This window comes from Nycticebus coucang, chromosome 21 (assembly GCF_027406575.1).
Source record: "Nycticebus coucang isolate mNycCou1 chromosome 21, mNycCou1.pri, whole genome shotgun sequence".
In the NCBI taxonomy this organism is placed as follows: domain Eukaryota; kingdom Metazoa; phylum Chordata; class Mammalia; order Primates; family Lorisidae; genus Nycticebus; species Nycticebus coucang.
In genome coordinates this window covers 50825659-50839501 of record NC_069800.1, presented here as the reverse complement: position 1 = coordinate 50839501, position 13843 = coordinate 50825659, and the positions used below count along the sequence as shown (strand labels likewise).

The following is a 13843-nucleotide window of genomic DNA, read 5'->3' as shown; positions in this document are numbered from 1 at the left end:
CTGCCATTGGAGCAACCTTCGGGGTATAAAAGTAAAAAGATCCTTAAAAATCACCTACTTAGATGAACTGCCTAAATCTTGTTGCAAAATTTGGTATGCATTTCTCTGGCTAAAGGGTCTAAAGCTCTCACCATATACTTAAAGGAGTCTACGCCTAAAAAAAGAGAGAGAGATTCGCTGGTACAGCCCAACTTTCTCACTTACTAGATGGAGAAGCTGAGGTCCAGAGACAGAAAGCAGATGCGTCAACTCAACAACAGGAACATCAAAAGCGAAGGCATTTCAATTCAATTCCAATTCTAGCCTCACTTTCGTGGCCCTATCCAATACCTACTCGCTTCTCTACGGCACCTCAAAGATCCTAGGAGGAGAGGGCTCGTGTTGGAGCCCAGGAGATAAAGCAAGCGGTCCAGATTCTTATCAAACCAAACGCTTAGGGCTTGACTGCGACAAAGACTCCAACATCCCGTCCTCACCCCCGAGGAATTCCCTCTTCTAGGTGCCTCCAGGTAGAGGGTTAAGCACAAAGAGACGCCAGGGAAGTGGAAGCAGTCTGAGAAAAATAACGCCTACTCACTCACCTGACAGAGAGGAGGAAGCAGGCACGCCCCAAAAGCCAGTCTGGAGCTAACCTCGCGGGAGGGAGCAGGGACAGAAAAGAATAACAGGAAATGACATAGGCGCACGTGCTTCCGAGAAGGCAGGTGCCGGGCGTTTAAGAGGCAAGGCGGCCGCCCCGCGCTTGCGCAGCCGCCGCCTGCAGCTCAGCCTAGTCACTGGGGTGGGAGGAGCATGATCAGGGGGCGGGCCGTGTCCCTGAGTGACGCAGGCGCAGTGCGACTCCGGAGGCGCGGGCCCCCTCTCCGCGGGTTTGGATCCGGGTCAGTCAGGCGCCGCGCTCGGGGAAGAGACGATCTGAACTGACGGGACCGGATCACCGGAGCGCCCCAGCTGCGAGGAGGTAAGTGTCCTGACGTGACGGGGAGGGGCCGCGGCAGCGCATCTCGGCCTCCACGCCCGGCCTGGTCGCAGGCGGCTTCCTGTGGGCCCGCCTGCCTCCTATCTCGTCGTTTCCCGGCGTTGACTGTCTGGGCCGGGCCTGGGCCTCGGCCTCCCCGCGTCCCCTCTTCCCCTGCGGCCTGGACCTGCCTGAGCTCCCCAGCCAACAGTCCGCCATCTAGTTCTCCGGTTGCCCCCGCCTGGTCCCGCTCCTCCGCGGTTTCCCGCCCAGCCGTAGCTTCCCCTTTTGCCTTCGTCGGCCGCCCTTTGCCCCTTCCCGCCCTTTCGTGCTAGCTTGTGAGCCCGGTGCTCGTTGGCCCCTTTCTCTTCGGCCTCAATCCTTTCTTCTCCTGCTTTCCTTGTGCCTTGGCCCTGCTCCAGCCGCTCTTTTTGGCCGGGAGACCCTCTGAAGGGGGCAGCTTCTCAGCTCGAGACCCTGGACGGGTAGACGCCCTGGACAGCTCTCCATTCGGCGTTGTCCCTTATTTCCATGTCCCCCAAGTTTGCCCCCGACTCTGTTTAACCGCGACAGAGCCAGAGTCTGGGTGAAAAGGATTAACGTAGTGTTTTGGCTGTGGCACTGAGAGTGTTAAGGGATGAGTGGGTGTGCAAAGAGAGGCGTGAATGTGTTTTTTGTCCTAGGTGCCGATTGTTTCAGTTCGGTCTTGTTTACCTCTTGCAGAGTTGCTGGGCAGGGTTTTCTACCCCAGACTTCACGCTCTCCGCTGGTCTGGGAAATTTTTGAAATCTTTTAACACTGTGGATGACACGCTTACTCGCGGATCCCTTATTTATGATTCTCAGGTCTTTTCGGGGGTCCTGGAAAAGTTAGACCGAGGCTTGGGGTTCAAGAGGTCTTGGTTAAAATGGCAAGATGTAAATTAGATTGTGACACAGAGTCGTCGACAGAGAAAACCAGGAATTTGCCCTTTTGATGGAGGAACTTTAGAAGAACTTGACCATTTTTGAAAGATTGGGGAAAATCCAAGGCAAAGTTAAATTGCCCTGTGTGATTTTACTTAATACAAATAACTTCTAATAGGCCTTTAAAAGTTAGATCTCTTTGGAGATTATTCAACTTAAATAAGTCACTGCAGTGAAAACGGCAAGAATGTGTTTGACAATTTTATTAATAATAGTTAATGAGGAAGGACAAACCAATTATATCTGTAGTCAGGAGTTAGTTGGACTGCTCTTGCTTTCCGTGAATGGGAAGCTGGGAATACAGAGCATAATAAGCTTTTTGTAATTACAAACATGGCTCTCATCTGGTATTTAAAGTCATGTCTACGACTCATGTTTGTTCTGGGTTAAAATAACTGAACAAAAAAAAGGTGAGTAATCAAAATGCTGAAATTCTGAAAATAGTTTAGACAGGACTTCATACCTGAAGTTTTAGTCTGTAGCCAGATTTTTATTTTGTTTTTTAGATGGCAGATCTTTTAGAATGCTAAATTTGTATTAACATCTAGCATGGTCACCAGCCATGATAGTAAGTCAGCATGGTATAATTAAAAGTTACATGTGTGGGTGGACAGTGTTATATTGTCTGGTCCTGGAGGGCAGGAATGAGATTCCAGTCCTTACAGAAATGGAGTTCAGAAGCTTCTATCCCTAGGATCTAGTGCTACACTCATGGTAGGAATTCTGTAAACATTTGTGGAAGGGATGAATTTCCAGCTATAGAATTCAGCAGTTATACCTAGATGTGATGTCTACTTAAGTATTGACTAATTTTTGGAGACGCCTAAGGAGGACTGTATGGGGTCTGTGGGTTGGGGAGACTGGCTTAGGTGATTTTTTTTTTAAATCTGTGTAAGGACCTACCCTTTGACTAGTCATAAGGTAATTGAGAACTATAAGTCAAACTTTAATTTAGTCCTGGCAGCAGGAAGAATTTGTTTACAACGCAGTAGCACTCTTTTGGAGGCTGTGGAACTTTGAAAATATTAGAATAAATGATCTTCGCTCACTCCTCCCCCAGATATATAGGCCATTATTGTATATTTGAAAGGATCCTGCTCTAAATTGAGAAGAATTAGAGACTGGTGAAGCATAGAATTGTATGAATGTTTCCTCATGTTAAAGTGCTAGTTAAATAAATCAGCAAAATATGTGTGGGGAGTGTATTTAAATGTCTTAAGTTGAGGTGAAAGCTCGTTTTCTGTTAGAATTCTTTTGAGACTGTTTTCAGGGTTCCCTAGATAGCTCTTCCTAAATTCTTAACTTCTATATATAGATAAACAGTGAAAAATCTTGATTCTTTGTCTCTTTTTTTGCCATTATGACACTTTGACCTTTGGAATAGTAGAGGTCTCACAATTACATCAAGCCCACCCCCAAGAAATGAGCAGATACGGAATCAGAGAGGACCCAAGGGTCCAAAGAGGCACTGCTCACTCTGAGTGTGCCATGGGGGTGGGGGTGGGGAGTAGGGGGTAACAGCTTAGAAATTAAGAGGTAAAGTGAAGGCCTCAAAAATTCTCTATCTTCCATTTGTTGTTTAACCTTTTTTTTCCTTTCACCTTTTTTTTCCTTTCTGATCCCTGTGATATGTTTATAGGTAATGGTTTGCTTATTTTTTCTTTGGGATTTGGTACTAATTACTACAAGTGAAAAAATAATTTGGAAACTGCATTCAAGGGTTTATTAACAGACTTTGTTGTGTTCCTTGTTGCTTTGGTTAGTCTTTTATCCTCTTTAAGTATAAAAATTTGTGTGGGAGAAATGGAAAACTGGTTAAACAGACTATGTAGTTAAGAGGAGATCATTTAAAGGTGTATCTACAGCACAGTAATTTTGTTTTTTCTTTATTTCTTTGTTTTGTCTAAAGAAAAATTTTCTTGTTTGAGTTGCAAGTATAGTTCACTTATTTTCTTTCTTGTTTAATAATTATTCAAAGCTATGAAAAAAACGAAATGAAGGTATAAACTTTATAGGAAGAGTGTAATCAGTAAGCATTAAAAGAAGTTTCTAATTCTGCTTTAACTATGGTAACTTATTGTTGTCTAAAACATGTTTTTGTGAATATTGATTGCTTTAGAAATACACTGCCCTGTATTATGAACTAGAATTGTTAGTGTTAGACCAGACAAATAGCTCAGTATCACTTTTTTTTTTTTTGTTAAGCCCTGAAAATGCAAGGCCTCAAAAAGTTGGTTAAAGACTCAGAGTTGTTCCATTTTAAAGAATCAGAGTGGTCTGATTTGAGCTTTTTTCTTTTTTCAGATGTAAAAGTCATTTTGTCCATAGGTTTCTAGATCAACTGAGATTTTGTTTTTCCCTGTTAGAAAGTAACTAAAACATAGATTTCAGGTGATGTAGTTTCCAAAACTGTGTAGTTAAGATGTTGGCACCAAGTATTTAGAGACTTTAAATTCTGTCCATTTTCTGTATCACTTCATTTGTTTCCTCTTATATAAAGCCTAAAGTGTCCTAATTATCTACACTTAAACTTCCTTTTAGAAATAAAAATTTGCTTTTTTCTTCCAACAGTAATGATATCAGGAATATATATTTTTAACAAAAGGCATGCTTTTGATTGCGCCTGTTTTCTCTTTGCTTACCTTATTTTTATTTTCTTTTTTAGTATTAACGGGAACATCCGTAGTAGTGTAAAAACTTTCACAATGAAATCTGAAGCCAAGGATGGAGAGGAGGAGAGTCTACAAACCGCTTTCAAGAAATTAAGAGTGGATGCATCAGGGTAATTAAACATGTAATATATTATTTAGAATCATTTATTTACTAATTATACGCAGTTTCTTTCCCCTTCTTCTTTTATTATTTCTCATTATTTTTAGAAGATATAAATACTGATAGTGTGACATGTCACCAGTTTCTGCAGGGTATTGTTATATTTTAAAAAGAAACTCTTCTATTAAATTTGATAAGTAGCAGCTATTTGTACTCCAAGGTTAGGTGTTTTCTTTAAGGAGGCTTCCTCCCCTTCTCTTTTTAATCAGAGATTATCAAGCATTGTCCCATCATGGATTTCCTCATGTTTCTCAAGGGAATGACAGTATTTTCAGTCAAAGTGAATTGGCTCAATAGAAATCTGTGAATATATTGTCGATTTCATGGTCTGTGATTGCTGAGTCTATCACTATGGAAACCTCTATTCAGTAAGGTTCTGTCACTGAGATCAATAATCTTGGATCCTTTGGTCAGACTAATTAGAGCACCTGCAGACCAGCTGCTATCTGAATGTTAATATTTTACCCTTTGCAGAATGTTCTGTGTAAGACTTCTCACCCCGATTCTTTGCCCTAGACCAAAAGAAATCTCAAAATTAAATGGATACAAGAATTTTTCTTTTGATGAATGGAAATCAAACACTGAAATCTTAAGAGTAGAACATTCCATAAATAACAATTGCTAATGTTTATTACTTACATGCTGTGCCTTCAACACTGGATAAAGTACTTTATGCACATTATTTACTCTTCCAACCACCTTACCTTAGAAGATAGATATTACTGTCTGTTCTGTTCACATATGAGACACAAATTGAGTCACTTGCTAAAGGTCAAATTGGTAGGAAGTTGCAGAGCCAGGATTAGAACCTAGATAATTTGTCTCCAGACCTGTACTCTTAATCATTCTTTTATGTCACTTTGAAGTATGCAGTACCTAGCACAAAGTAAAAATTAAGTAGATAATAGTGTAGCTGTCACCCTATTACTAGAATTATTTGTGGCCTACCAAATGGTAAGATTTTTATGCTAAGAGGTTTTCCCAGTAGGTGTTACAGGTGTTTTACATTTGCTTCTATGATATTTCAAAACAGCACTTTTCTTCCAGTGGTTCTCCAATATGGTCATCTTGCTATTTCATATCAGTCCTTTGATAAGCCATTTTGGGAAACAGAAACAAAGCAGAGAATCAGTTACAGATTGTTGTTGGAGTATATTTATTCCTTTGTGATTTCTTGTATAGAAACATTTTTTTTAAATTGGGAAAATACTAGGAATGTATACACATGCATATACATAAAAATCTCAGTGTATAAATTTATGTAAGTAGCTCTTGATACAAACTTCTTTGCTGATGTTTTATGAAGTTGAAATATAAAATAAGCATTTTGGTATCCCTAAAAATTACTTGGAACATTATAAAAACTTTTGAAGTATCTATAATATATGGTCAAAAATTATATATTTGTAGCTTTTATCTGCCTTGAGTAAAATTGTGGGACGAGAAGGAACAGTAGAGAACATTTGAGAAAACCAAATAAGAGTATAAGGGGTGAGTCATTAGCATGACTAAGCAGAATAAGACCTGTGTAGTGTAACATTCATTTCTACTTGTTTCATATTATTGCCAGTTTAAAAATGGGACATCTGAGTGACTGACTCATAAACTAACCAAGCTTTGCGAGGAATTTAGAGGGATCCTGTTCAGCAGGTTTTGATTCCTAATGGTATTTGTCTTATCACAACAAATCTCTACATATTTTTATGAAGCAATAATCCTTTTTATCTATGAAACAATATATGCTTATTATAGAACACTTTGTAAAAACAGGATAAAAAGAAGTAAGAATTATAATTTATTATAACTGGTTGACATATAGACATTTTTAATATAGTTGAAATTGTATGAATAGGTATTTATTTATGCTGTTTTCTTCTCATAAGCATCCTCCCATATCATTGCAAGTTCTTTGTATACTTAATTTTTAATCAATTCCTAAAAAAATTAAAAAATAAAAGTAATAAATAAAGTCCTAATATTCCATTGTATAGGTGTGCTGTGATTTATATAACATAGCATTTCTCTATTGTTGCATATCTACGTTATTCCCAGCTACTGTTTATTTTGTGTTTCATTGAGCATCTTTTTACATAAATAGATTTGATGTCTTCCTAAAGGATTTTGTCACTACCATAGCATGTATAGTAGGTGTTTTTTTTTGTGTGTGTGTGTGTATTGTAAAAGTCTGGAAGGATTTATGCCAAAATGTTAAACATTGGCAGTCTCTGGCTTGTGAGATTATGGATGGATTCTCTTTTTCTCTCTTTCAAATTTTTTTATGATTTTTACTGGGAATCCCATGTTATCTGTGTAATTTTAAACCACAAATATTTAACTCAGTAATATTTCAAGTTTATTAGTTGTAAAAATTAGAATATGTTTCTAAAAGTTGCATACATGAATAAGTATTCATTTTTAAGTTAGATTGAGTCTCCTAAAGTTTTTGCTTCTAAACTTAGTTCTCACAGCTCTAGTTTGCCCGTGTAAAATAACCGGCCAGTATCATTAGCATTCTCTCTGGACATAGGCCTGATCTGCCCCAGAGAAACAGCCTAAAAGTCTATTTATATCCTCCTGGTTACACTTATGAATCATTCTTTTGCTTATGGTTTTGCCACTGTGGGCTTTTAGGAATCCTTTAAATTTGATTTTGAAGGAATATTTACCAGAGCAAATTTTGAAACGCAAACTAGGAAGAAAATTAAGGCATTGATAAAAGTTGTATTTGAGTTGGTAACAGTAATCAGTTCTCATTATACAGTTTTCTATAGCAGTAAACTTTGGTCTTTTCTTCAGGTCCGTAGCATCTCTTTCTGTTGGAGAGGGCACAAGTGTCAGAGCATCCGTCAGAACAGCAGCAGATGATACCAAACCTAAAACCACATGTGCATCTAAAGATAGTTGGCATGGGTAAGAGCTTCTTTTTTTTTTTTTTTCTTTTTTTTTGTAGAGACAGAGTCTCACGGTACCGCCCTCAGGTAGAGTGCTATGGCGTCACACGGCTCACAGCAACCTCTAACTCTTGGGCTTAGGTGATTCTCTTGCCTCAGCCTCCCGAGCAGCTGGGACTACAGGCGCCCGCCACAACGCCCGGCTATTTTTCTGTTGCAGTTTGGCCGGGGCTGGGTCCGAACCCGCCACCCTCGGCATATGGGGCTGGTGCCCTACTCACTGAGCCACAGGCGCCGCCCGGGTAAGAGCTTCTTATTGAGATAGTTTTTATCCCAATACCTTAAAATATTATTGAATTTTCTTTCCTGAGTGTCTAGGAAAAAATAGGTTATTATATTTTTACTTTATATATTTTGAGGTTATTTTGTTAGGTTCATACAACCTAGGTCCATTTAAGTTTAGAATGTTTTCTTCGTGGTGAATTGAAACTTACACTATTCAGTGACATTTTTAATCCCTCATAATGGCTTTTGTCTTTATGTCCACTTTGTCTGGAATTAATATAGCTAATATAGTTTCCATTTTGTGTTCTTAAATTTTAGATAGTCTCATAAAAATGATATATAGCTGGATTTTTATGGCTTTTTTTTTGGAGACAGTCTCACTATGTCGCCTTCGGTAGAGTGCTGTTACGTCATAGCTCACAGCAACCTCCAACTCTTGGGCTCAAGTGATTCTCTCGCCTCAGCCTCCTGAGTAGCTGGGACTACAGGTGCCCGCCACAACACCTAGCTATTTTTTAGTTGCAGTTGTTGTTTAGCAGGCACGGGCCAGGCTCGAACCCACCAGACTCGGTGTATGTAACCAGCACCCTACTCACTGAGCTACGGGAGCCAAGCCTGGATTTTTATGTTTTTTTTTTTTTTCTTTTCTTTCTTCTTCGTACCTTTCTCCTTTTCCCCAGAAATCAGAAAAATAATTTTTAATTAAAAAATTTGTTTTAGGGTGGTGCCTGTGGCTCAAAGGAGTAGGGCGCCGGCCGCATAGGCCAGAGGTGGCGGGTTTAAACCCAGCCCCAACCAAAAACTGCAAAAAAAAAAAAATTGTTTTAAAAATGGTTTGATGGGTTTTGTTTGATTTCACAGAATTTTGTTATTATTACTTAAATAGTGTTTGTTTAGATTTTTCTACTTGTTTATAGTTATTTACACACCATTTTTCTACCTCAGACCTTCCATATGGGGTCACTTTCTTAACGTTTTTTAGTTCAGACTTACTATTAGTAAATAGGGCCTCTACATTGTATAACTCCGCATAAAATATATTTGAAACTTGTCCCCTGGAGTTATATATGGCCTTTTGGTAAATATACTGTTATCCTTCAGTATCCCTGGGGATCGGATTGGTTCCAGATTTCCCCTCACCCCTTGTCACGAATACCCAAATTGGAGGATGTTCAAATCTCTTATACAAAATCGTGTAGTATTTGCATATATATCCTATGTACGTTCTCTTATATACTTTAAATCATGTTTATGTTACTTGTAATACCTAATACAATGCCTACGCATCATTTCATTACTATGGATTTGATAGCTAAATTACTCTCTCTCTAACCCATAATCCATTCATGAGGGCAGAGCCCTTAGTACTGAAGAGTTATCACCCCCTCAAGGGTCCTACCTCTCAACATTGCTGCATTGGGAACCAAATTTCTTTTTTTCTTTCTTTTTTTTTTTTTTTTTGAGACAGAGTCTTAAGCTGTAGGGTAGAGTACTGTGGCGTCACAGCTCACAGCAGTCTCAAACTCTTGGGCTTAAGTGATTCTCTTGACTTAGCTTCCCAAGTAGCTGGGACTACAGGTGCCTGCCACAGTGCCTGGCCATTTTTATTGTTGTTGCAGTTGTTATTATTTTAGCTGGCCCGTGCTGAGTTCAAACCTGCAGCCTGGGTGTATATGGCCGGCACCCTACCCACTAAGGTACTGGCACCTCCGAGAACCAAATTTCTTTTTTTTTTTTTTTTTTTAAGTTATCAAAAAAAGTTATCAAGTTAACACAGTGCTGTGGCATCACAGCTCACAGCAACCTCTGACTCCTGGGCTCAAGCAATTCTCCTGCCTCAGCCTCCCATGTAGCTGGGACTACAGGCACCCGCCACAATGCCCAGCTATTTTTTGGTTGCAGCCATCATTGTTGTTTGGTGGGCCCGGACTGGATTCGAACCCACCAGCTCAGGCGTACATGACTGGCGCCTTAGCCGCTTGAGCCACAGGCACCGAGCCAGAGAATCAAATTTCTAACACATGAACTTTTGAGGGACACATTCAAACCACAGCAGAAGTACTTTGTAGTTTACCTTTGGCATACCTGAATTGCCAGTATTACCATTCTTGTATTCTGGGGCCATTATTGAGTAAAATAAGGATTCCTTGAAAACAAGCACTGTGTTCAGGTACCATAACGGTTGATCTGATAACCAGGACAGCTACTTAGTGACTAATGGGCAGGTAATGTGTACAGTGTGGAGATGCTGGACAAAGGGATGATTCTCACCCCAGAGGGTCCAGAGTAGCATATGACAAGATTTTATGACACTAGTCTGAATGGTGTGCAATTTAAAACTTATGAATTGTTTATTTCTGGAGTTTTCCATTTAATATTTTTGGACTATGGTTGACCACAGGTACCTTAAGGTGTGGAAAGTGAAACCACAAATAAGAGGGGATGGCTGTGTTCTGCTATTCAGGCCACCCATTTAGTTTAGTTCCAAATGTAAAATTTTTTGTTTTTTAGCATCCTGTTTGGTTTTGGGTGGCACTTGTATCTCCGTGGGTAGGGCGCTGGCTCCATATATTGAGGGTGGCAGGTTCGAACCCAGCCCTGGCCAGCTAAAACAGCACTGGCAATTCCAACATAAAGTAGCCGGGTGCTTTGGCGGGCGCCTATTGTCCCAGCTACTTGGGAGGTGGAGGCAGGAGAATTGCCTAAGCCCAAGAGTTTGAGGTTGCTGTGAGCTATGATGCTACAGCACTCTACCAAGGGTGACATAGTGAGACTCTGTCTCAAAAAATAATAAAAGAATTGGTTTGGTTTTTTTCCTCTAATCTATTTTTTTTTCCTTTGTTCAGTTCTTTCATTTAGTTAAATATTTTATAAATGGCTTTATGGTATGTCCAGTATTTGAAAACTTCACGGGTTCTAAATCTTTGTTTTTTTATAGGTTGTTATCAGTGATAGAAATGAGTCATAAAATCTGCTCTCTATTTAATAGCAGTGACTATTTATAGCTTTAACCTTACAGTGGTACCGAAGCTGCTACATTCAGGTTTAGGGCACAGCCTTTAGGCTTACTATTTAAATGGCCTTTGTGAGGTGCTTCCCCCAGGTTCCCAAGGCTGGAGTTGGAACAGAGCAGGCATTCTGCACCAATTGTTTGTCCCAAGTCAATCAATTAAAAACTACCCTTATCTCATCTATTTCTGTAGCTTGCTAATAAGATGTTGAAGTTTTTGAGACACGAAGACTTAGGCAGCTTGAAAATGGAAGCAGACACATCTCTTGGAAATTTCTCTTGGGGAAAATTTATGATCTTAGACTCAAACCTGAGAGGAGGTAAATTTCCAACTCTTCTAAAGTATCTGTTTAGGAGGGCTCTGTATCCCAACATCTTGTATATTTTTTTCCTCTTAGGTCTACAAGGAAGTCTTCACGAGGAGCAGTGAGAACTCAGCGTCGTCGACGTTCTAAGTCTCCGGTCCTTCATCCTCCAAAGTTTATTCATTGCAGTACAATAGCATCTTCTTCCAGCAGCCAACTCAGGCACAGAAGCCAGACTGACTCCCCTGATGGCAGCAGTGGGCTGGGAATTTCAACTCCTAAAGAGTTCAGTGCAGGAGAAAGCTCAACTTCTCTTGATGCTAATCATATGGGGGCAGTCATTGAGCCTTTGAGAACTTCGGTTCCAAGGCTCCCATCAGAGAGTAAGAAAGAAGACTCCTCTGATGCTACCCAAGTCTCCCAAGCAAGTCTCAAAGCCAGTGATCTCTCTGACTTTCGATCTGTTTCCAAGCTAAACCAGGGCAAGCCATGTGCATGCATAGGCAAGGAATGCCAGTGTAAGAGATGGCACGATATGGAGGTGTATTCCTTTTCAGGCCTGCAGAATGTCCCTCCTTTGGCTCCAGAACGAAGATCAACCCTTGAGGACTACTCTCAGTCACTGCACACCCGAACTCTGTCTGGCTCTCCTCGCTCCTGTTCTGAGCAAGCTCGAGTCTATGTGGATGATGTGACCATTGAGGACCTATCAGGCTACATGGAGTATTACTTGTATATTCCCAAGAAAATGTCCCACATGGCAGAAATGATGTACACCTGATAGCAGGAAGCTAATCCATTTGCTTTAAACCAATGAAGGGTTATCAAAGAGATTTAGTTAATGACAGACCTTGCAGCCACTTTGTGTGAGAAGACATCTCTTTCTGCTCACTGTGCTTGCAATAAAAACTTTTCTTGGCATCTCAGTTAATCTTATCTTCATTCTTTAAACTTGCTCTCTGAGTTCTTACATACCCATCAAGGCAAGCAGATCAAAGAAAATCCCTCTCATTTAGAAATGTCCCTGGGGGATGAAGAAACCATAATTACTGGAAACTGGCAGAAGGGAGTGTGTTATAAAAGCCTTTGTAATACAGTGCATTTTTTAGATCTGTTTAAGATTTGGTAGCCAAGGAAACACAGATGTGGTTTTGTAACTGTACTGAAAATTTGTTGTGCTGTAGTTGCCAGCCCTTAATATTAGAAGTTACAAGACTAATTTAAACCATCTCTGATTTAACACAAGATTTATTGTATCTATAAACGTTTTTAATGTTATTGTTAAGCCAGAGATCTAAAGTTTAGATTCAATTTGAATAAACTAGCTGGCCTGCCCTGTATTGTTTGAGAGAATTATTAACCATCACTAAGTAAACCCTTGCTGGTGCTGTTTGTTGCAAGGCATGTTACATGAAGCTTCTCAAGCAGCTTGGAGTTGGCTGCTTCAGTTGGAAGGAGGGCATGTACTATTTGAAACTAGTAAGTATCTTCCTCACCGTTGGCATTATTACATACGGATTTTTTTTTTTTTTTTTTTGAAATTAGTTGTGAGATAAGTCTTGTATCTCAGAATGGTTATTATTTCTATGAATTTCCCTCTCATCCCAGCAATCCCCAGAGAGAATTGTGTACATTTCTGGTCAACCATCCCAAAATTTCAAAGTTTGGTAAAAAAAAAAAAAAAAATCTGTCCTTAGTTTCAACTGGAGGGTGAATAAATCCCTGTCATTTTCAGGTAGCTCCAAAATGAATTTTGCATATGCCACATAGCTTGTATTTTATCTTAGACCATTGCATATCGATCAAATGTAGTGACAGTGTTTAGCTGTGCTAACAGAATGTTAACAGAAAGTTTGTTAGATTTATATTACAAAATAGGTTTAGAGTGTTTATTAAAACATCCCACTGGCTGTATGGCTAATTCATGATCATGGGGTATGGGCTTCACAAATAGGTGATTTATACTTGAGAGAAGTGGTGAGGGTATTCACTAGAAAAGCTCTGACCTTGCTTAAGTAGTAGGGGTCACCTGCTGGCTATTAGCTTTGTGTAGATTTAGTAACACCTGAAGGTAGTGGTTCCAGTGAGGCAGCAAAATGCCCATCACAGCACTAGAAGCTGTAACAGATTTCTTAATAGAAAGTACACTGGTATATCTAAGGCAGCAATTCTCAAATTTTTAGCCTGCTTTATACTCACTTTTCAGGACCCCGAAGTTTTGTTTCTGTGGTTTATATTTCAAAATTTGTCATATTAGAAATTAAGAAATTAAAAAATTAAAAACAACCTGTTATGAGCTAACATAATACATAAATAAAACAATTAAAATGAAAAATAACTTTTCCAAAATAATAAGAGTGGCATTGTTCTACATTTTTGCAAATCTGTTTAATGTTTGGCTTAATAAAAGATTCTCATATATGCTTCTACATTTACTCTCAGGATACCATGCATTTTGATGTCTCCAGCAAACCTCCTGTGTACTTGTGAGAATGAGTGTGAAAAAGCCAAATACAGGTTGAGTATCCCTTATAGGAAATTCTTGGGACCAGAAGTATATCTCAGATCTTGGATTTTTTAAAAATTCTGGAATATTT

General features: G+C 39.6%; 1 protein-coding gene across 3 annotated transcripts; it reads left to right on the top strand.

Moving 5' to 3' along the window:
• Positions 1–841: 841 nt before the first annotated feature.
• Positions 842–12583, top strand: OSER1 (oxidative stress responsive serine rich 1). 3 transcript variants are annotated; one of them, XM_053574030.1, is made up of 4 exons: positions 842–961; positions 4589–4705; positions 7552–7665; positions 11340–12583. In XM_053574030.1, the coding sequence occupies exons 2-4, from the start codon at positions 4629–4631 to the stop codon at positions 12025–12027; spliced, it is 879 nt and encodes a 292-aa protein (XP_053430005.1). In that variant the 5' UTR covers positions 842–961; positions 4589–4628; the 3' UTR covers positions 12028–12583. The 3 variants fall into 3 exon arrangements, with proteins under 3 accessions (XP_053430005.1, XP_053430007.1, XP_053430006.1); XM_053574032.1 differs by having other exon boundaries at positions 879–961; positions 4589–4717; XM_053574031.1 differs by lacking the exon at positions 842–961 and adding an exon at positions 1012–2333.
• Positions 12584–13843: the final 1260 nt, after the last annotated feature.

Coding starts and splice junctions, on each gene's coding strand:
- OSER1 (XM_053574030.1), top strand. CDS start 4,629: ATGAAATCTGAAGCCAAGGATGGAGAGGAGGAGAGTCTACAAACCGCT. Junction 4,706..7,551: donor TTAAGAGTGGATGCATCAGG/GTAATTAAACAT, acceptor TCTTTTCTTCAG/GTCCGTAGCATCTCTTTCTG. Junction 7,666..11,339: donor TCTAAAGATAGTTGGCATGG/GTAAGAGCTTCT, acceptor TTTTCCTCTTAG/GTCTACAAGGAAGTCTTCAC.